The sequence below is a fragment of the Zootoca vivipara genome, chromosome 16 (assembly GCF_965207765.1).
Source record: "Zootoca vivipara chromosome 16, rZooViv2.hap1.1, whole genome shotgun sequence".
Lineage (NCBI taxonomy): Eukaryota > Metazoa > Chordata > Lepidosauria > Squamata > Lacertidae > Zootoca > Zootoca vivipara.
The window spans coordinates 26819268-26842829 of NC_142599.1; the positions used below are offsets into that span (position 1 = coordinate 26819268).

At 47.2% G+C, this 23562-nt stretch overlaps 1 protein-coding gene across 1 annotated transcript; it reads right to left on the reverse strand.

Annotated features, from left to right (window-relative positions):
* Positions 1 to 586: 586 nt before the first annotated feature.
* Positions 587 to 21625, reverse strand: NAALADL1 (N-acetylated alpha-linked acidic dipeptidase like 1). The gene is made up of 19 exons (XM_035098846.3): positions 21165 to 21625; positions 19762 to 19934; positions 18139 to 18260; positions 16647 to 16769; positions 15275 to 15464; positions 13714 to 13807; positions 12154 to 12261; positions 10645 to 10730; positions 10014 to 10133; positions 8553 to 8638; positions 7514 to 7577; positions 7359 to 7426; positions 6913 to 7007; positions 6223 to 6313; positions 5529 to 5610; positions 3995 to 4168; positions 2981 to 3071; positions 1577 to 1669; positions 587 to 977 (listed from the first exon to the last, which is right to left on the reverse strand). The coding sequence occupies exons 1-19, from the start codon at positions 21377 to 21379 to the stop codon at positions 806 to 808; spliced, it is 2247 nt and encodes a 748-aa protein (XP_034954737.3). The 5' UTR covers positions 21380 to 21625; the 3' UTR covers positions 587 to 805.
* Positions 21626 to 23562: the final 1937 nt, after the last annotated feature.

The window sequence follows — 23562 nt, forward strand, 5'->3', positions numbered from 1 at the left end:
AGAGCTGTTCGGCAGTGGAATTTGCTGCCAAGGAGTGTGGTGGAGTCTCCTCCTCCTTTGGAGGTCTTTAAGCAGAGGCTTGACAGCCATATGTCAAGAATGCTTTGATGGTGTTTCCTGCTTGGCAGGGGGTTGGACTGGATGGCCCTTGTGGTCTCTTCCAACTCTGTGATTCTATGATTCTATGATTAGGTCCATAAACTACTATTTAGCATATATTCAACACAAAAAAGCGACAATTTGTTGTTGACAAAGGACAGCTGGACATATAAAGGGCCTCATTACCTTCAGTAGCTTAGGGCCTCATCAAACCTAAATCCGGCCCTGGTTAGATTACTGCAACATGTTGTACATGGTGCTGCCTCTGAAGACGGTTCTGAAACTTTAGCTGGTGCAGAATTCAGCGGCCAAATCGCTCACCAGAGCAAGACAGTTTGAACATATTACACGGATCCAAGCCCAACTGCACCGGCTGCCGATTAGTTTCCGGGTCCAATTCAAAGTGCTGTTTTTGAGCTATAAAGCCACCCCTGCCGTAAGGATTGCAGAGACTATGTAAGTGAACCAACTACAACATTGTTCAAAGTGTTGTGCAAATGCAAAGCCTTTATTTATCTATTTATTGGTACAATTTTCAAGCTGCCCCATTCCCAGCATCCCCCGAGTAGCTTACAGGCATCGAAGAAAAACAAAACAATGATAAGACAAAACCCATGACCCACAAAACCACTTTAAAAACAGGGTGGGAGAAGCAAGTCAGCGAGGAATAGAAGACACTGTTTTTATTGGTATTTTAGCAGCCCTGTTATTCAGCCACAGGCTCCAGGGTGGAGGCGGCATTCTCTATCGCTTGGATTACAATGGTGAGCTGCTTGTGAACCTCACCCCACCGGCCGTCCTCCTTGGCATTATTGTAGGCATCAGCAAGTCCAGGGAAGGTGGCCAGAGAAGATGACCGAGAGGCCATGATGACGTGGCTGGATGAGGAAAAGCAACAAGAAACCGAGGCTTTAGAGTCATCAGTCCAGCCCTGTGGAACTCTCTGCCACTAGACATTCAGCAGCCGCCTTCTGTGCCAACTTCTAAAACACCTGCTGAAAACTCTTCTATCCTGCCAGGTCTACGCAGGCAATGAAGAATGCATTCTTCCATAACAAGTTAGCTGATTTCTTTTTTTAAAATATGTTTTTTATTGGATTGCTCTACAGTTTATGTAAACCGCCTTGGGAGCAACAATCAGAGATAGCATGCCGGTGGTGGGTGGGACTGCAGACAATAGGAGGCAGGCAAAAACTGGTTGGAGCCAGCCCCTTCTCTCTCTCTCTCTCCCACCCACCCAGCAGGTGGCCAAGAGGGTGAGGAGGGCAGACTGCTCTTGCTACAGATAGGAACTGATCCCTTGCAAACGGCTTTTGAAGTGATGCAGGGAGCTACAAGTTTCCCACCGCTGCTCCAGGAAGCCATGAGCAAGCCCTCTCCTGCAATGGTTATGCATCACTGCCATCTTGTGGCAGTGAATTCCGCAAGTGAGTTTCCACACCAAAAGTCAGAAAGCGGGTCTGTTGGTTTTGCTTACCTGTAGTAATACTTTTCCGGAAAGGCTCTGGGGTTCAGGAAGGCCCTTTCTAACAACATCAGCTGGTCATTCACCATCCGCACGTCCAGGGGGCTTTTGGGAAATTGGGGGGGGGGGAGAAAGAGGAAGGAGAAAGAGGGCTGGCTCAGAGCAGTCTTGGGGCCAACCATACAGTGTGTCAGCCCCACAGCAAAATTTCACAAAGCTGGTTTGCTATGTGAAAAGCCAAGTTTGCTCAGGAACAAGCACTACCTTGTGCTGTTTACCAATTTTGTTTGGTTTGCCAGCTCCAGCTGTCCCTGGACAGAGATAGCCTGATCACTGTAATCCATCCATAGGTAACCTTGAGGCAGGACTACTGCAATGTGCTCTGTGTGGGGCTGCCCTTGGGCCTGGTTTGGGAGCTCCAGGTGTTGCAGAATGCAGCAACCAGACTGCTGCTGGGAGCCCCTGACCTGATGGGAGCACATGGCATCCTTGTTAAAACAGCTGCATGGGCTTCTCACCTACCACCAAGCCAGGATAAAAGTCCCTGTATTAACTTACAAAGCCCTGAACGACTACGGTCGAGGGTTCCTCAGCAACCGCCTGATCTTTCTGTCCCAGCTTAATCCCAGAGATCATCTGCAGGGGTGTTGTTGGTCATTCCCCAAGTTGGTGTCATTGGCTCAGTCCTGTGGAACTCTCTGCCACTAGACACCAGAATGCGGCAGCTAGACTGGTGATTGGGAGTGGCCGCTGAGACCACATAACAACAGTCCTGAAAGACCTACATTGGCTCAAAGTGTTGGTGCTGACTGTTAAAGCCCTAAACGGCCTTGGCCCAGTATACCTGAAGGAGTGTCTCCACCCCCATCGTTCTGTCCAGACACTGCGGTCCAGCTCCGAGGGCCTTCTGGCAGTTCCCTCACTGCGAGAAGTGAGGTTACAGGGAACCAGGCAGAGGGCCTTCTCAGTAGTGGTGCCCGCCCTGTGGAACACCCTCCCATCAGATGTCAAGGAAATAAGCAACTATCTGACTTTTAGAAGATATCCGTTTAGGGAAGCTTTTAATATTTTATGAATTATTGTACAGTATTTTAATATTTTGCTGGAAGCCGCCCAGAATGAGTAATCGGATCACAGCAACTAAATCAAATGCACACTGAAACACACATTTAAAAAATCTCAAGAGGTGAATCACATTTCCTGAGAGCACAAATTTCACAAATGTGGAGACACCACCAATAAGCCCCTGCCCCATAACATCTCTTACTGACTGGCCAGGGGGCAGCATCACTGGGTTATTTGGATTGGTGGATATGAGACAACTTGTACACTCTAGATTACTATATAAATCTGCCATATTCAAATACTTCTATATGCATGTATAGTACAAAGTTTCCCAGAAGAGGAGACTCTCACCTGGGGTTTGCTTCCTCCCTCAGGTTTGCTATGCGCTGGTTAAGACCACCAGCAGCAGCCTGGAAACGGTCTATTGCAGCCCAGAGTGGGTCTGGAGGGCAAAAGAGCAAAACAGATCAGTGCCTTTAAGGGTTTAGCTAAGGGTCAGGTTTAACTCCTGCCCTGAGTAGATAAGCCCATAGTTCCGTTTGCAGCCTACTATTCCTAAGCAGTGGTGTTCAGTTTAGCGGCTAAACTTCAGCCCTATAAACTGTGGGAAATTGCAGTCAAATATACCAGCAAGCTTTGGGGCTTGCATGAAGGAGTTAATGCATGAAGGGGTTAAGAACACAGAAGTGTGTTCCTACACTCAGTTAGGTCAAGCCGTCACCTGGAAGGAAGGAAGTTAAGTTTCCTCCTTTGTTTGCTCTGCTTTCACCATGTGAACTCACCAAGGAGATAGGATGTGCCTGAGCTTGCCCTTTACAAACTCAGACCATGTGCTTAGAGGTATTTCACACCCCAATATTTCTACCTGTGTTCTTCATGCTGCTGCATGGAACAACACATGAATCCGACCCTTTGGAGCTTTGTAAGTAAAGCATTTAAACTTACTAATGGTGTGTGGTCTGCTCATTGCGAGAGGGTCAGAGAGGGGAAGCACTGTAAGGTAAACTCAGCCCTCCAGATGTTTTGAGACTACAATTCCCATCACCCCTGACCACTGGTTCTGTTAGCTAGGGATGATGGGAGCTGCAGTCCCAAAACATCTGGAGGGCCGAGTTTGCCTATGCCTGATCTAGGGATCCAGCCGATTCTTTTATTAATTTTCCCACATGGGTGTTTTATGTCACAAACCCCCGTCCTTATCCGAGTTAATGACCCCTAATTGCCACACACACAGCCCCTAACGAAGGGGAGGAAAGGCTGGCTGGCCCCTTATGCTCTTTTGCACCTGGCGATCTTACCTGCCGGCCACTTGCCCACCTGCCCACTAACCCAGCCTGTAATCCCGCACATTCCCACCCGTCTCACCAAGCGAGATGTTGTGATGGGTCAGGTCTGCCTGGAACGCCTCTCTGGCAACACTGTACATCTGTTGCAGCGTCTCGCCGTAGTCGCTCACGTTGAGCGGCAGGATCAAGGCATCTGCCAGGCGCATCAGCACGTTGCCAGCTGTCCGTGCCACAGTCTGGTGGCTGGTGAACCCTGGGAAGGGGCAGGAGAATTTCCCCAGATGCAGCAGCAGCAGCAGCAGCACAAACCGGCCTGTGCCCAACCTAAGTGGTGCCCAACCTTAGTGGACTTAGCGAGTACAGTCCCAGGGATTTCTCTCTCTCATAAAACCGTAGAGTTGGAAGGGACCCTTTCCTCTAGTCCAGCTCCCTTACAGTGCAGGAATCTCAGCTAAAGCATCCATGACAGATGGCCATCCAACCTCTGCTTAGAAACCTCTCCAAGGAAGGAGAGTCCACCACCTCCCAAGGGAGACCGTTCCGGCGTCAAACAGCTTTTACGCTGTTTTGCAAAAGCAGGGTTGGCTCCTGCCCTCCACAGAAACAGATAGTACCCTGGTCAGCTATTGACCCTTTAAGGTGCGAACGTTATGCTCTTAAGCATGCTGAAATCGACAGAGGCGGAGCTAGCTGCTCCAGAACCCGGAGCGGCGCACATGCTGTGCACCTGTGGGCAGGGCCATGGGGGCGGGGCGAACATCCCAGGGGGCAAGCTGCCCATGGGGAGTGGAGCAAGGCGCCCATAGCAGGCTGCTTCCTGGGCAGGCGGGGGAGGGAGCTGCGCTGCCTTGCCAGTAGGCTTCCTCCCTTCCCTCTTCCTTTTGACAGCTTGGGGGAGGCTTTCTCCCCCCACCCCAGGAAGCAGCCTGGGAGCAGGGGGCAATGGTGTGGCGTCCGCCCGCAACTCTCAAGTCTCCCCCGAGCTGTCAAAACAACCTTGTCATAGGCCCACCCCTTCCCTCGACAGCTCGGGGTACGTTTGGGAGTTGCAGGGGGGGCAATGCACCAAATGTCGCCCCCCCCCAGTGATGACACCCGGGGCAGATCGCCCCCTTCCTCTGCCCCTGCAATTTGAATTTGAATGGCTTGGCTCCCAAACAAATCGGCTCCCGAACGCCGCAAACCCGGAAGTGAGTGTTCCGGTTTGCGAAGGTTTTTCGGAAGCCAAACATCCGACGTGGCTTCCGATTGAGTGCAGGAAGCTGCTGCAGCCAATCGGAAGCCGCGCCTTCGTTTTCGAACGGTTTCAGGAGTTGAACGGACTCCCAGAATGGATTAAGTTTGACTACCAAGGTACCGCTGTACTTTAAATTCAGCTAAGGCAAGCCAACAGATAAACACGAGGTAGCTCTCATGGCTGCCAACCATTGCCCCAGAAGCAAAAGGCAGCCTGAGAAGTTCTAGGCTGCACAGACAACATCCCTTTAAAGCACAGGACTTTCCTCAAGGAATCCTGGGAACTGTGGTGTCCCCCCCCCCTCGAGCTACAATTCCCAGCACCCTTAACAAACCCTGATTTACTCTCTCGCTGACTCTCTATGCTCCACCCTCACCTGGGTCAATGAAATTCTGTGCATAGTGAAAGGTGTCAAAGGCTGTGTGATAAGCTGGATAGATACGGGCCGAAGTCTTGGTCTAGGCAAAGGAAAGAAGGGAAGGCCAAATCATGTGGTTAGTAGGGGCCTTGCCCCCCAGCATTGCTTGGGAATTCTAAGAAACCAAAAGAAATCAGGTCAGTTTTCAAATCCGTGGTTAAAATCAGGGCAGTTTTGAAAGGCTTAGTCAGCCTTGATCCAAGATGGCATCCAATGGCTTCGAACCATAAAGGAAATCCCGCTCCTTGATCTCAGGAACAATCACACAAAATTTGGTTGTGATATCTTAAGAGGTGTCTAAATCTGATAGATGAGAGGGATTTATTAGATAGTGTCGATTCTGGTTTATAGATTGTACCTGCTGACACCTGTTCTTTAGGAACTGGTTTTTTTTAAGCTTTGGGGTGTTTTAAAATGTAAAGTGTTCCACTGTGATGTGTTTATTTTTGCATTATTACTGTTTATTGATAAGTTGATTAATTGTGGTTGCTGCTTTACAAGGAGATCCTCTTGAACAGCAGGAGAAGAACACTTTGAATCAATAAATTTTAAAAAAACTGATCAGAGAGAGGGGAAATCTGTTGCTGGATCTCCCAGCTCTCTTTGCCCCTTGACCATTGGCCATTCCAACTAGTGCGGGGCTACAATTTACCCGGTCGTAGGTGTAAGCAATATCCATGGATGTGATGCCCAGGTAATGAATGAAAGAGGCATAATCGCTTCCAGCACCCAGAGATCCTAAGCTGAATGGAGGAGGAAGACAGTAAGTTGGGGGGGGGCATCTTTTGAAGCAGAGACTCGAACACAGAACCCTCAGAAACAAACCCACAATTCCCCCCCCCCACTGCAGGTTGGTCAGTTATAAACAGCAATGCCTATATATCTATATCTATATTCAATTTTTTTTAAAAAAAAATGCCCCCTTTATAAATAAATATTAGAGAATATATCATACACCCCCTAACCAGGAGTTCTCCCCAGCGAAGTCCTACTCAAAATCAATGGGCTTGATGAATTTAAGTCTATTATATCAGTAAGCTGAGTAGAACTTAGCTGGGTACAACCCGTATAACTTTTTTGTAAAAATGAAACACTAAAATGGACCACCTTTGTAAATAAATATTAGTATATATACATTAAAGTGATTGAAAAAGGAGAAAAAGTACAGCTCCCAGCAAGCATGGCCAGTGGGCAGGGATGATGGGAGTTGTAGTTCAGCCGCTTCTGGAGAGCCAGTGGTTCCCATCCACATACCTGGTCAGGTACTGGTTAGAGGAACTTTGGGAATGTGAGGGGGTCCACGGGCTATTAAGAAAGGGAAACATTCACAGCATCGCTTTACCTGGGGATGATGCCATAGATTGAACTGTTTCGGCTGAAGTGTTGCTTCCAGTTCTCATAGACTGACGGGGAAGAATCTGCAGCCGCGGTTTTCACCTACGAGGGAAACGAGGGCCCCTGACATCGGAAACCAAACAGATTACATGACAACCCATCTTAGGGAGGAGGCTGGCCTTTAGCGGTCTCACTTCTGCAAGGATGCTCAGAAGCCCAAGACCCCTTTCAGGCTGCAAAACTGGGTTGACTTCATTATTTTGATTTGCAAGCTGCTGCCGTCCCTTTCCCCCTAATAAAATGAGTGTGGCGCTCGTGATTGTTCCTCCGGTTTTGCGAATGTAATGCCAGTGACTCCCGATAGCCTTTGTTTCCCTGAAAAATAAACCGAGAACATGTCTCCTACACAGAGACTGTTCTTTTAGAGTTGACTTTCCATTCTCTTCAAGTTACCTGCTGGGCAGCTGCAAAGATGACACTCTGCGCAGGTGGCGTTCCTTGAGCCCTCAAGGTGGCGTTGGCTGTCAAAGGAGAAAGAGAAGCATTAGGGGGAGCTTTATAAGTCACTCAGTGCAGCTTGAAAGTGTGGAAAGGTGAGGTGAGCTTACCAAAGACTGCAATGTCCACATTGATGTAGGCCACGCTGCGCTGTTGCAGCTTGCTATAAAATTCCTGTGCGGCCGAGAGAGGTGTGATAAGCAAAGAAACTTCTGCGGAAGTGTGGGATCTCCAGCCCACCCCTTCACAACCCCCATGGTGCATGTCGAGGACCACAAAGTCGTCACGAGCGCTTACAAAAGAGAGAGGCTCTCTACTATCAGGGATTCGTTTTCAGGACCAGATCCTTTTGCCCCCAAATCCATTCCTGCTTTCAACCCAAGCTTCTTTTCAGCAGCCTAATTTGCCAGAGGGAAGGGGCAGTTGCGGGAAATGTGTGGGTGTTGTTTGCTATATTAGCATTAAACTATTGGGAGTCGAACCTTTGGTAATCAACTACAAGTCACCCGGCAGATTCCAGTCTGCCTTTCCCCCATTCCTATTCTGGGTCATAGTAATAATAAAAGGCGGTTTGCTTTGCATCAGCCCAATTCCTGACTCTGAGGTCAGACGTTTTGGGAACTGAAGTACATAAGCCCCCTGAACACAAATATAAACAACAAAACACCCGACCAAGCTAGGATCCTTTTCCAGCCTCTACTCAGCCCCATCTGCACTACCGTATATGTTTAAAGCAGAATCATGCAACTTTATGCAGATGCCGCTTCCCCCAAGGACTCCTGGGAAGTGTAGTTTGTTAAGGTTGCTGAAAGGAGACCTGTATTCCCCTTGCAGAGCTACAATTTCCCGAGTTTCTTAGGAAGAGGGGTTGATTGTTAAACTACTCTGGCAATTGCAGCTCTGTAAGGGAACAAATCTCAGCACAATAAACAAGCTACATTTCCCAGGAATCTTTTGGGGAAGCCATGACTGCTTAAATTGGTAGGATTGTGTTTTGAATGTGTGGGGTACAAATAATAAAATTATTATTCTTATTATTAAATGCATAGTGCAGTGCAGAATCACCTGTTCTTCAGTCTCTCTCTCACCTACTCCATCCATCCATCCATCCATCCATCCATCCATCCAACCAACCTCTTTTCCTCTTACCTCTGTATACTCTGTAGAACCAATGAGACCAAACTCCTCAGCACCCCAGCTGCCAAAAATAATAGACCTTCGTGGGCGCCACTTCCCTGAGAAGAAACGGACACATTATTCTTAGACACTTTGAATGAGAAGGTGCAAATCGGAGGCAGGTGGAGCACCTCTAGAGCAGGGGTGAGGCACCTCAGACCCACAGGCTGAATGCAGCCCTACGGGTATCTCTTTTTAGCTCTCAGTTGAGACTCTCTCCAAGATACACACACCCCTTGCCAGTCCTGCTCCTTGCTCTCCTTGGCTGCTTTTGCATATCCTGCTTCTCCTTCTGTGTGGTGTTGTGGCTAGAGCGTCAGGCTAGGACCTGGGACAGACCAGGGTTCAAATCCTCACTTGGCCATGAACCTCTCTGAGAGACATTGGGCACGTTCCTGCCTCCTGTGGGAAATCGCAGCCCAACCTAACAGATACATATTCTTGCTAGTTAGCATGAGAAGAGGTGAATACCACGGAGCTGTACTGCTGATAGGCAGATACCCAAGACCAGTGTGCCCCAACCAGTGTGCCTCCAGATGTTTTGGGACTACAACTCCCATCATCCCTAGCTAGCAAGACCAGTGGTCAGGAATGATGGGAGTTGTAGTCCCAAAACATCTGGAGGCACACTGGTTGGGAAACACTGCCCACGACCATAGAGATAGAATTGACAGAGAGGGCTCTGTGTGATGTCATTTCCCCTCCTCTCCTTGAGAGGAAGGAGTACATTGGTATTTCCTGTTTCTCTCTCTCTCTCTCTCCCTTTCGCCAGCGTTGGATGCAGACATCCCTCCATTTGCTCAAGGTTTAGGCCCTGTAAATATAAGTATTTTGCCTGCATAGTTTTTACTGCTGCCTTTGCTGTGAACTAATGCAAGATTGTAAGCAAATTATATTTTTAAACTTGCTTCCCAAGTTGTTGCCTGAATCTTTGTTAAGTAGGGTTAGAAAGGGAGAGCCAGCTTACTTAATAACTGAATTTTGCTCAAAACAAGGTTTTACAACCTAACTCCTATGCTTTACATTTTTCTGCCAAGGATGGGATTTTGAAACTCTGTTCAACCCACACACGCGGGTGTCTGGAGGGATAGAGAGCAGTTAATATATCCTCTTCTACCTATTGAAACCCACCCCACACCTCGCAGCCTAACCTACCTCGCAGGGTTGTTGTGGGGATTAAATGAGGAGTGGGGAATCATGCGAGCCACACGGAGCTCCTTGGGAGAAAAAGGTAGGATGTACATGCAATAAATAAAATGACTAGCTGGGATGCTGCCTAGTTTGCAAACATAGGAATCTCCACCTACTTCTGCATCTGGCCCCACTGGATTGCATCTTCATCTCTGCCCGGACCTACCAGACCTTCCCCTGGAGTTGCCATGTTTCACACCCCACCAAAGAAAATAGAATCCCCCCTCCCTGCCCTAAGCTCACCTTCTTTCACCATCTTCCCCAGCACTCGGCTGATCTCCAGCATGACCGCCGTTCCGCTGCTGGGGTCGATAGCACCATGCACCCAGCTGTCCCGGTGGTTACCATAGAGGACGTATCGGTCTAGTAGAGGAAGGAGGAGGAACTCAGCAAAAATGGAAGGGCACATGTTTGACGGGAGCCTGAAAAGGGATGGATCTGCAACTCCCAAAGTGGGCAGGAGCGCCCCCGGGGGACAGTGGGATTAACTAAGTGGGAGCTAAGAATATTAGATCAGAGTATATATCTTTATCAGTGCCACACACTTGGGCCTGTCAGTACCCCCAGGAGAAAAGCACGGCGTTTAACCATGTGCTGTGTGGAGAAAAGGCTTTCGTTTATCTGTCCCTGAGTCTTCCAGCATTCAGCTTCACTAGATGCCTGCCTGCGAGTTCTAGAGTTCTGAGAGGGAGACCAAATTTTCTCTTGCCACTTTCTCCATGGCTTGTGTAGTTTTTACTCTTCCTCTTCACTGCAAAGTCCCAACATTTCCTCGTAGGTGAGTTGCTCCATCCCCTTTTGGTTGCCCTAGGAGTGGACCATCACCGCCAGAAGGATGATCCTGCCTCCCATCTCTTTGCCCAGGGCAACTCACCAGGCTCCACACTTCCTCTTATCAGTCCCATCACATTGGAAGATGTGTTGATCCTTCTGTAGTTATGGACGCTGACCTGGACCTCACTAGGCAAACAAAAGAGAAGCAAGTTCAGTCGCCCAATTACACAAGTTATACATTTATACGGGCGATTTGGCTCTGGGCTTCTCATATCACTGGAGCTTCCTGCTTCGCAGCAGCAGGGTAGAGAGGAGAGGCCCTGGGTTGTCTCCAACCAAGTGCAACTCTGAATAGACGCATTGAAATTAATGGACCTAAGTTAGTACAGTAATGCCTTTTAACTTAAATAGCTCTACCCTGAGTAGGATTCATGTTTGTTTGTTTGTTTGTTTGTTTTATTAGACTTATATACCACCCTTCATCATAAGATCGTAAGTACGAGCCTTTCGACAGTGGAGCAGTCTCCCCCAGGAGGTTGTGGACTCTCCTTCCTTGGAGAGTTTTTCAGCAGAGGTTGGGTAGTCATCTGTCATGGATGCTTTAGCTGAGATTCCTGCATTTGTAGCAGGTGGCTCAGTTTAAACCACTGAGCCTCTTGGGCTTGCCAACTGGAAGGTCGGCGGTTCAAATCCCCACGACAGGGTGAGCTCCCGTTGCTCTGTCCCAGCTCCTGCCAACCTAGCAGTTTGAAAGCATACCAGCACAAGTAGATAAATAGGTACCGCTGCTGCGGGAAGGTGAACGACATTTCCATACACTCTCGTTTCCTTCACGGTATCCCATTGCACCAGAAGTGGTTTAGTCATGCTGGCCACATTACCCGGAAAGCTGTCTGTGGACAAACACCGGCTCCCTCGGCCTCAAAGCCAGATGAGTGCTGCAACTCCAAAGTTGCCTTTGACTGGACTGAACCGTCCAGGGGCCTTTTACCTTTTTGCCTGCAGCGGGTCGGAATATATGACCCTTGGTGCCCCTTCCAACTCTACAATTCTAAGTTTCTATCTCAGGGCAGTGACGAGATAAAAATACAAGGTAAAAGCACAAATAAATAGAAGAAATACAAAACAAATAACCCCTTCATCCCACAAACACATTTAAAAGACTGAAGACTATTAATTGGCCTGGTTGAAGAGGAACTTTTCAGCCTGCCACATAAAGATATAGACGAACCTCCCTTGCATTGTCTATGACCCTCCATGGATACCTCATGGAGGCACAGGGGATAACTTGGTTCCATTTGCATTTTAATAGGAAGCTCTATCCTCATTCGCATTTTCAGAACAATGCAGGAACCAAAGCCCAGCTTTCGTTTGAAGTTTGCCCTTCTTGGAATGTTGCGCTGAAGTTCTCCGACTAACCAAAAATGTGTGGGGGTGGGGGGAATGTGTACACTAGGATAACGTGTGCAATCAAATCCATATATTAGTGAAAATGACTGATGTCAAGTGAAACTGCATTCAAAATTGCGTATAGTAGAAGAAGCTGAACTGAATACTGGGGGCGGGGGGCGGGTTGAGACTGGCCGATTTGTGCATCATCATCCCTCACCTGGCATTGGAGAACAGCCCGTCTTGTCTGAATCCTGGTCCAAGATGGTAGACACAGCCCAGTGCTCCCTGCCAAGCTGCCTCTGCCACAGGGTTGCCAGCCAGGTTACTGCAAGTGCAAGGCAGGAGGGTGAAGGGTGAATGCTGCCCTTTCTCTGTTGCTATCCCAGAAGACTTAGCCCCCAGCTCACATCTCTTCTATTTTCCTGGTTGGGTTTGCATTTCCACTTATTCTGGTTCTAGTGTGCTCCCACTGCTGGTGTTTACTTACGCATATGCTCGAGTATAAGCCGACCCGAATATAAGCCGAGGCACCTAATTTTACCTCAAAAAACTGGGAAAACTTATTGACTCGAGTATAAGGGTGGGAAATGCAGCAGCTACTGGTAAATTTCAAAAATAAAAATAAATACTGTCCTATGCCTTTCCCAGCTGTCGGTGGCGGGGTGGGGGGAGAAGCGGCGAGGAAGGATCCCTTCCTCACCACTTCTCCCTTCCCGCCGCCTCGCACAGAGCAGGCATAGGATGGGGGTTCGGAGAGTCACAGCGCAGCGCTTCTCCGAACCCCCAGTCGTGTGCCTTTCTCTGCCGCCACCTGCCTCACTCAAGTATAAGCTGTGGGCGACTTTTTCAGCACATTTTTCTCCTGAAAATGTAGGCTTATACTTGAGTATATACTGTACTTACCTACCTACTTACTTACTTACAGTACTTACATACTTACTGCATTGCTTTAGAAACCTCAAGGTGGTTTACAAAAAAAAGCTAAAACAATAAAATTAATCAATGAGAAAAATAATGTAAGGCTTTTGAAAAGTTAAAATGGCAACAGACTGAAAACAGATTAAAACTCGCATCAGCTTTCTAAACGTCTGGGCAGGCTTCTGTAAACAAAAATGTTCTTGGCAGGCACCAGAAAGAATACAGTGAAGGCAGCCGCCCGATATCAACAGACAGGGAGTTCCAAAGTGAAGGTGGTGCCACACTGAAAGATTGATTTCTTACAAATGCAGAATGGGTATTATGTGGCACGTTGAACAGTGCCAGTTCCGCAGATCAATGCGGTCGAATGGGTGTATACGGGGCACAAACTATGTTAGTCACAATTTCTTGAGAAATGCTCCTGTCGGGTGCATTCCCCCCGAAACCAGCTTCCATCGGATTTGAAAACATAAAGCTGCATTCACTTTGCAGTTAAGTTGAGGTGTATACATTCAAGACAGCCATTGCACATGTGCAGATGGCAGCTTCCTTGAATATGAAGGGAGGGGTTTGGAGGGGGGGGGAATGATATTCTGGAACTTAACCTTTTTACCCCTAAAGACCAGCCAACAAGAATCGAGATTCGTTGCCCCCCCCTCCCAAACTGCCCCTCAAACTGAATTCTGAAGTGTGAATTTTAAAATCTCAAAACCTAGATTTTTTAGCATCTTCTGATCAGTGTGGGATTTCATTTTACGCTCTTCCCTCCAAGTCTGAGCTTCCCTTCCCTTGCACACCCCAGCCTTCCTTTCCCATTACCCCCCTCCCATCAAACGCCTCCTCCACAGTTACCACCCACCAGATAAGCGTTTTGGCATCCTCAAAGCCAATGGGCTGGGTGGGGATGGGAGGGATCCCTGTGATCTGGTCCTCCGGAATCCTGTAAGTGAAACCTGCAAGCAGAGAGGAGGAGAAGGGAAGAAAGATGGGATTGTTTCAAATGATGTTAGGGCCCTCCCACACTCCACACTGGGGCTGTTGAAATCAGGCAGGAGCCTTCTCTGTACAGGACAATCGGTCGCATCTTAGGGCTCGTCCATTATTTCCACATTTGTACAAGTTAGATCCAAGGAAGGAGGAGCGCTTAAAAAGCTCTTTTTGCAACGGGTCTACTTGGGGTTACCCAGTGGCATGTAAAGAACTTTTAAGCTTGCTTGTGGGGCAAAGCCTGCTCTGTGTGTTGGCTCTGGGATGTTCTCACAATATCTTCTTCTTCTTCTTCTTCTTCTTTTTGCAGCTTCAGCGGATTAGCAGCATGAGCTGTAACCCAGTCTTTTCCCCCCCAGTGTATATTCAAGACTATAATCCATTACAGTTCCAATAACAGTTGTTTCACAAAATACAAAAGAAAAGAAAAGAAAAGAAAAGAAAAGAAAAGAAGAAGAAGAAGAAGAAGAAGAAGAAGAAGAAGAAGAAGAAGAAGAAGAAGAGAAAAAACCCTTTCCCCCACCCCTTTATTATCTTCACATCTTTTCCTATTGTCTTTCTCCTTTGGTTCCGCCGAACCAGACTTCCACCTTCTTTCACATTTGGTTTTCTATCTTCTTTTATCTATTACCTGCTCTTCATCTTTCATTCCTATATATTTTCCCTTTCCTCAATGTCTCTGTTATGTTCCATTGTTACAGTTGTAGATGTTAACTCATGCCAATTAGTGTTATTGTTGGTTTACCATATTTTCTAAAATAATCTGTAATTTTTTTCCATTCTTTTGGGGCCTTCTGATCTTTTTGTTCTCTTACTTTTCCAGTCAGTTTGGCCAATTCCACATATCCAACCATTTTAACCCTCCACTCCTCCACAGTTGGAACTTCTGCTGTTTTCCATCTTTGCGCCAGTAACACCCTGGCCGCTGTGGTGGCATACATAAATATTTTTTGATCCTCTTTTTTAATGTCTTTCCCCATTAGTCCCAACAGAAACAGTTCTGGCTTTTGGGGGAATGTATATTTCAGTAATCTTTTTAGCTCATTGTATATTTGTTCCCAAAATACTTTAACCATATTACAATGCCACCACATATGGTATGTATCCCCATCCTCCAACCGACTGTTCTCACAATATCTTGCGGGGCTAAGTTCCTGCAAACTCCCGTGCGAGCATCTCTAGCTTCACAGAGCCTGCGTGATGAGCCGGCCTTGCCCCACCAAGCAAGATGGAGCACTTAAAAGCTGTTTCCCTGCTGGGTCTGGTTGGATTCCCTGGCATGAAAAGAACTTTGATGCTCTCTCATCCTTGCTTGCCAGATATAAGGTCTGCTTGGCATGTGGGCTCTGGGTTCTCTCTCCCCCACCCCCAAAACACAGATTCTTGCGTATACATTAAAAATCGTGTTTGTTGATCCACCCCAACCACCTCACCTTTGGCTGGGTAATAAGGAGTCAGCAGGTCTCCAAAGTGGTTGCTATAGGAACCCCTCTCCACGCCCGAGGGGGGCAGGTACCACGAATAGGGGTACGTCTCTGTTGCTGAAGCCTTGCCGTCATTGATGTCCCCGGGGTCGGTGTACACCACCACCCCAACCACGCCAAATTTGGCACCGTTGATGGCCTGTCGAGGCAAGAGCCAGACAGATATGTTTGTGCATCAGGGACCAGAGAGGTCAGCAGAAGACCCAACCCATGGATTCAAACGATAAGAAAGGAAATTCCAGCTAAGCATTTGGAATAACTTTCTGGCGGTAAAAGCTGTTCGAGAGGCTCCCTTGGAAGGTAGTAGACTCTCCTTCACTGGAAGCTTTTAAAGAGAGAAGAAGAAGAGTTTGGATTTGATATCCCGCTTTATCACTACCCTAAGGAGTCTCAAGGGACGCGGGTGGCGCTGTGGTCTAAACCACAGAGCCTAGGGCTTGCCGATCAGGAGGTCGGCAGTTTGAATCCCCGCGATGGGGTGAGCTCCCGTTGCTCAGTCCCTGCTCTTGTCAACCTAGCAGTTCGAAAGCACGCTCCAGCAGGAAGGTAAATGGCGTTTCCGTGCACTGCTCTGGTTTGCCAGAAGCGGCTTAGTCATGCTGGGCACATGACCCAGAAGCTGTACACCGGCTCCCTCGGCCAGTAAAGCGAGATGAGCGCCGCAACCCCAGAGTCGTTCACGACTGGACCTAACGGTCAAGGGTCCCTTTATCTTTAAGGAGTCTCAAAGCGGCTAACATTCTCCTTTCCTTTCCTCCCCCACAACAAACACTCTGTGAGGTGAGTGGGGTTGAGAGACTTCAGAGAAGTGTAACTAGCCCAAGGTCACCCAGTAGCTTCATGTGGAGGAGCGGGGAATCGAACCCGGTTCACCAGATTACGAGTCTACTGCTCTTAACCACTACACCACACTGGCTTACTGGCGTATGGTTGGCTGGCTGTATGTTAGGGATTATTTAGCTGGGGTTCCTGCATTCCAGGAATTGGACTGTGACTGTAATTTGCTTTCAACTGTTTTAGATACTGAATTTAAGTGCTGTAACATGTCCAGAGACCTGATGGTGAAGGGTAGGGCTGTTGTTATTGTTTTTTTAAAAAAAAGACTAAATAACAACATCCTCCAGCATTTTCCCTCCCCATCCCCAGCTTTGCAGAACATCTTGCCTGATGAAGAGAGAGCTCAAAAACTTCCTCATTATTCTGCAGCATCTTGGTTGGCCTAAGAAAGATACAGTATAGCCCTACTTCGGATTTGAGCATTGTTCTTTCAAAATGTCCCACAAAAGTTGAAGGTTGGGAACAGGAACAGCTCCCAGTTTACCTTGTCTGCGCGGCCAGCACCCCCGTAGCGAGTTATGGCGATGGTGCCATTGAGATCAATGCCCTGTTGGACCAGGTATTCGTAGTCACTCATTTTGCCTTGATTGGCATAGACCAGTTTCCCCTGGAATGATTTTTTTAAAAAGAGAGAGAGAGAGAGAGAGAGAGAGAGAGAGAGAGGGTAGTTGTTGCTTTTTAAAAGTGCTTACTGAGTTTTCAAAAACAATGCCACACAAACAAGAAAAACGATAAAGAATCACAGAACAAAGACAGAAAGCTGAATATACTTTTGCAGGCATCATAACAAGATACTGTATATTCCTGCGTATAAGACTACTTTTTAACCCAGGAAAATCTTCTCAAAAGTCGGGGGTCGTCTTATACGCCGGGTCGTATTTCTTATATGGCAAGTATATCCCAAACTCTATATTTTAACTGGAAAAGTTGGGGGTCGTCTTATATGCCCAGTCGTCTTATACGCCAGAATATACGATAGATTACACAAAGAGACATTTTGGAACTTCTCTGTGGTGGCCCCTAAACTCCTCCCCACAGAGGTGTGCCTGGCAGGTTCTGGAAAATGCTGAATATGTGCCTCTTTCTTTGACACTTGAGATGCATATTTTTAGGATCTATCCACCTTGCTTCTGTGATTGTAAGTTGTTTTTAATTGTTTTTACTACTATTTTTTAAATTGATGTCACCTGCCCTGGGATCTTAGGGTGAAGGGCAGGTAAATCATCATCATAATCAATAAGGGTGACCTCACCACATAGAGGCCTGTGTTGTTGGGAGCCTATCCTGCAAGCTTTTTTTAAAAAAAAAATGAAGCACATAAACGGAGACCATACAACACCACAATGGTCTCATTTTGTAAATTCTCTTCAAATCCCTGCTTGCTCAGACAAGGCAAGGCCCCACACCCTCTCAAACCACCCATCCCTAGAGGGACCTGAAGCAGACTTCTTCCAATGTCTGTTACTCCAGATTTCCTGGGCGGTGTCATTAAAACACTGAAAAAGGTGGATGTCTTAGCTGCCAACTCACACTTCCCCTCTCTGGAAAGGAGAGGATATGAAATATGAGGGGTTTACACCTTGAAATCATCCTTTGACGCTGCTACACAAAGAGATAGAACTGTCATCACAGACATTTAAAGGGTGGCTGAAGATTTGGGATCTCCCCCTGGCACATCCTTTCCCTCAAAGAATTCTGGGCGCTGTAGCTTGCCCGTCGCAGAGTCATAATTCCTGAACAAACTACAAGGCCCAGAATTATTTGAGGTGGAAAATGTACTTTGAATGTGCTCCGAAGGTATATGGCCTGTGTGATGCCTCTGTCTGTTGGAGACACAACGCAACTAGGAGGGCAAGGCCCCCCAAGGATCACGTGGTGTCTTTGATTGGCCCATCAAAAGGGCAAACTCCAAGCAGAAGATAAGATAAAGATATCAGAGATAAGGGAGGATAAAGGGCCACGCCCTTGCTTTGCACCTTGGGGTTCCCTGGAGGTGCGTAAGCTGCATAAGGCTTCACAACGTCTCTGTCAGCCTGGTCCGCAGTCAGATTCTTCTCTGTCTCCTGGGAGATAAAGGCTTGGCTGCCATTTTCCATCACTGGTATGAAGAAGAAGAGGGTCTAATCAGAGCATCCATAGCAGGTATCCCCACCCTCTCCCTTCAGTGGTTTCCTCTCTCAACCGTCACTCATTCCCACACCTTTTCCTGGTGTCCAAGTTTTGGCCCACAAATTTGTCTTCTTTCCCCAATTCCAAACATATGCTCTGAAAACTCATTGGCTGGCTTTGGTTTTTACCCTCTATCAGGGACTGTGCTGAGGAGGGCTGCACTGAGGAGGGATGGTGGGAGCCGCCCCCTCCCCCTGACCCTGACCCAGGAGCCGGAGGACAGTATAGATTTGGAACAGTGGTTTGCAGAGGAGCATAGTTCAGAAGGCAGAAGCTGGGAAATACTGGATGGGGAACAGCTTGGTAAAGAAACACTGGAAGAGAGAGGGTTAACAGATTCACAGTCTGTGGGCAGCATCCACCTCCCCACCCCATCCCCAAAGACATGGGGAGCTCAGAGAGTGTTAGAACAGAAAGTGCAGAGGGTACAAACTCAGATTACAAGAAATAGGAGTGACACAGATTAATAGGGACGGAGGAGGGGAGGAAGCCTTAATTGGGAGCACCGCCATTCTAGGGAGATGCTTTCTGTTGTCTCTCACCATGTTTATTAAAAAAAAACTAACTGGTAAAAATTTCCTTTTGTTTGATCTGCTTATTTAATGCCACAGGGGAGGAAGCCGATTTCCCGAAGCCTGACACCCTGCTTAGTCCAAGAGAGCATTCCCATTAGGGCACACACTATACAGGAAATATACATCATCTTAGCTGTTTGTTCTCTTCCCAACTGCCTCCTGCCACCCCCAGATCCCACCATCTCTCATCCGACCACAACCCTTGAAAGCACTTACTCAACCCATTTTATTTTATTTTAGCTGTACGTATTAAAACCCTCCTTGTACAGTACAGTGGTACCTCGGTTTATGAACACAATTGGTTCCGGAAGTCTGTTCATAAACTGAAGCGTTCATAAACTGAAGCGAACTTTTCCATTGAAAGTAATGGAAAGTGGATTAATCCGTTCCAGAGTACTTAAACTGAAGTGTTCATAAACTGAAGCGAACTTTCCCATTGAAAGTAATGGAAAGTGGATTAATCCGTTCCAGACGGGTCCGCGGAGTACTTAAACTGAAGCGTTCATAAACTGAAGCATGGGTGTAATTGGTTCCGGAAGTCTGTTCATAAACTGAAGCGTTCATAAACCGAAGCGAACTTTCCCATTGAAAGTAATGGAAAATGAATTAATCCATTCCAGATGGGTCCACGGTGTTCATAAACCGAAAATTCATAAACCGAGGTGTTCATAAACCGAGGTTCCACTGTACCATATCTGGAGTTGCTGTTCACTTTGACTGTGAGCCGTTCGGTTCCTCTTTGACTAGTTCTTACCAGTTGGGTGGTCAGGTTGCATTCTTGCATACGTGATGCGGGTCTCGCTGATAATGGGCCTAACATAAATTTCGCATGACACCCCATTACCTAGCACTCACCCACAGCCACAGAGTTGGGTTTCTCTGGGTCAGGGAAGGAGAGGAACACTTCGTACTGGCCCTCCGTGGCGCTGTCCAGGCCAGTTTGGGGGTCTCGCCAGGCTTTCAGAATCAGCTGCACCAGTTCTTCATCCCCCTTCGTGGTAGCCATGTGGGGCTTGGAAGACAGATCCCTAATGCAAGAGGGAGCAATTGGGGACAGACTTGGGGGTGGGGTAGGTCTTCAGAGTTTGGGCAGATTTTGGAATCTGGCCTAGAATTTGTCCTTCCCAAAACCACAGCTTCCTTTCCCACCAGCTTTTGAAACAAGAAGTTTCTCCTTATTTTATTCCTGAGCATGCATCATTGGCCATATGTCAAGGATTCTTCAGCTGTGATTCCTGCATTTAAGGGAGGTCCCTTCCAGCTCCTCAATTGCTTGATTCTATGTTCACTCACATCACACAATACAGTTGCCAGCTCCATCTACACAAGGTGCATTTGAAGCACCTTGAAAGTATTTCATTTCCCCCAAAGAACCCTGGGTCTAAGACTCCTCCAGTGAGCCAATGAGGGCACCTACACTTTAGTACAGGCATCCCCAAACTGCGGCCCTCCAGATGTTTTGGCCTACAACTCCCATGATCCCTAGCTAACAGGACCAGTGCTCAGGGATGATGGGAATTGTAGTCCAAAACATCTGGAGGGCCGAAGTTTGGGGATGCCTGCTTTAGTAGTTTGAAACACAGGAAGGTCATTTCCCCCACTACATTTCAAGTTTCCCTTGCTGTGCACACCATAAATAGGGTTGTCATGTTTCAAAAAGTAAAAACCAGGACACCCCGAAAGTTGTTCAGTGTACTTTTAGGAAGACCCCCAAATTTTTGAGCTTTTTAAAAAGAAACCACCGAAATTGTTGAGCTTTATTTAGGAAAACCCCAAAATTGTTGTTGTTGTTTACAAAAACGCAAAAAATAAACCCACCCAAGATTTTTTGATTGACTTGCCTAAGCTCTGGGACAAAGCTCCACAGTAATGCATTACATGATAGGTTTCCCTATGTTTGCAACTGCTTTGAACTCCTATTCAGGGGCTGATTATAAACCTGTGCTATGTGAGTGTGTACACACCTCAGCTTAACTTGTCTTAGCTCCACACCCCGTAACTGTCCTGTTTTAAGTGGACCATCTTTCTGTTTAGATCCCGCAATGTCCTATTTAAGACTGGCACCCTGGCACACACCATCCCTCGGATGATGAACTCTAATCCACAAAAGCCATAATACATTTACCTACCTACCTACCTACTGAGAGAATGAATAGGTACAGGCATTCCCTTAGACCCTTTGACCTGGGAGGGAACCCCATTTATCCCAGAGCAAAAAGAGAACTTTAGGACATTGCCTCTTCCTCCGCCAACCTTACTTGAGGTTGTGTCCAATGCGTGTGGCTTCCACCTGGTTCATGAAGTCTTCGAGCAGAGCTGGGTCCAGGTCTCTAGAGAGGCTGTGAATCCACTCCGGGGTTTGGGGTTCTTTGTAGATCGCATAGTGCCCTAACAAGATCCCAACGGTAAGCAGCAGGGCTCCGGAGAGCACAGCCCCAAGAATGTACTGCCAGCGCCCGCCACACCCAGCCATGCCTCCCCAGCACCAGTGGAGGAATGAAACTGGTGGTTGTGTGGCCTCAAGGACAGAGCCAAGCCCCACCCTTTCTTGACACTTTGGCCAGTGCTCTCCTAGGTCTTTATCCCTGTTTGATGATGGGGTGATAGGGTATTTTCTCCGAGCCAGAGCGCCCTTTGAACAGCTGGGTTATAAAGAATTGTTCCCTGGCAAACCCACACGAAACTTCCTAAAACCCAGGAACTCTTAAGACCAACACTTCCTGTGGCTACTTTTATCGTAATCTCAGGGTCCTTAAAATTCCTTACAAGGAATTTTAGGCATTGGGATTCGGATTCATTTGAGAAATTTTGCATAACAGGGGAAATGAAAACCCGGCGTATGTCACTGTAGAAACGGTAGTGTATTAAAACGTGGGAGGCAGTTTCTACCTCCGACATACCGCAGGGGCAGACTCGTTCCACATATGGTTTACCTGTGAATCTTCCCTGCAGTAAAGCAGATGGCAGTACATTAAATCTAACAAGGGTAAATGCCCGTCTGTATTTAGGTATTTGTAATTTTGACAAATACTTTGCTGGGGGAAATCCTCTCCCATTATCTTTTATGGCTGGAGATAAAAGTAGCCAAATTTTGTGCGACTGCCATAAAACTCAGGGAACAAGCTGTGTCACCACAATGATTAAGGCCCCCAACGGCAATTTTAGGCTATATTTTAGTGACCCAGTTTTAATTTACATATTCTAAATGCTATAATATACACATGTGTGCCGTCCCTGCTGTGTAATTTTTTTTATAATATTTTTTATTGATTTTTATAGAAACAAAACATACAAAACACACAAAATAAGCTCAGTCCCTTCATTTGCCCTCCACCCACAAGACCACTTCTGCCACCAGTGATACCCATGGGCATTGGGAAACAAAGGGGTCCATTTTCAGCTGGGTTTGACCTCCCCCCTCCCTCCCCCCCTCATCCCCCCCTACCACTGAGAGGACAGAGGCGGAGGATCTCTGGGGTTTGGTTTGTCCCCCACCTGCTGTGTAAATTTTAATGCTACATCACTGAGTTTTATGATTTTTGATTCTGTATGTCAGCTGGTCTGTGACCGTAAATAGAATAGAATAGAATAGAATAGAAAAGAACACTTCCTGTGTTTCCCAGTTATTTACTCAAAGTGCAAAGGCAGCCTGCACTCCCCGATTCTCAGACCTTGCTGGTGTCTAACAATCCTGATCCTAACTTCTAGAAGCATGAACTCCAAGCCTCTAAGCACATGAGGATTCTAAAACCCTGAGGCAGGCAATCACGCACATGCCAAATTAATAAACTTTATTTATATATATTTAAAAAAGAGGTAGAGAAAAAGCACGTGGGTAAAAACAATTCAAAGTCAAGCAGAGCTCTGTGGCTCTAAAACTGGACTAATCCTAGCCTAGACACTATAGTCTGTTGTTGTTTAGTCGTTTAGTCGTGTCCGACTCTTCGTGACCCCATGGACCATAGCACGCCAGGCACTCCTGTCTTGCACTGCCTCCCGCAGTTTGGTCAAACTCATGTTCGTAGCTTCGAGAACACTGTCCAACCATCTTGTCCTCTGTCGTCCCCTTCTCCTAGTGCCCTCAATCTTTCCCAACATCAGGGTCTTTTCCAAGGATTCTTCTCTTCTCATGAGGTGGCCAAAGTATTGGAGCCTCAGCTTCACGATCTGTCCTTCCAGTGAGCACTCAGGGCTGATTTCCTTCAGAATGGATAGGTTTGATCTTCTTGCAGTCCATGGGACTCTCAAGAGTCTCCTCCAGCACCATAATTCAAAAGCATCAATTCTTCGGCGATCAGCCTTCTTTATGGTCCAGCTCTCACTTCCATACATCACTACTGGGAAAACCATAGCTTTAACTATACGGACCTTTGTCGGCAAGGTGATGTCTCTGCTTTTTAAGATGCTGTCTAGGTTTGTCATTGCTTTTCTCCCAAGAAGCAGGCGTCTTTTAATTTCGTGACTGCTGTCACCATCTGCAGTGATCAAGGAGCCCAAGAAAGTAAAATCTCTCACTGCCTCCATTTCTTCCCCTTCTATTTGCCAGGAGGTGATGGGACCAGTGGCCATGATCTTGGTTTTTTTGATGTTGAGCTTCAGACCATATTTTGCGCTCTCCTCTTTCACCCTCATTAAAAGGTTCTTTAATTCCTCCTC

What these genes read in the sequence shown, in the direction of transcription:
- NAALADL1 (XM_035098846.3), bottom strand. Translation starts at nt 21,379, where the DNA reads ATGGCTGGGTGTGGCGGGCGCTGGCAGTACATTCTTGGGGCTGTGCTC. An exon ending in TCCTTATTACCCAGCCAAAG is followed by an intron (nt 13,808 to 15,274) that starts GTGAGGTGGTTG and finishes CTCTGCTTGCAG; the next exon opens with GTTTCACTTACAGGATTCCG. An exon ending in TCTTTGCAGCTGCCCAGCAG is followed by an intron (nt 7,008 to 7,358) that starts GTAACTTGAAGA and finishes TTTCCCTCGTAG; the next exon opens with GTGAAAACCGCGGCTGCAGA.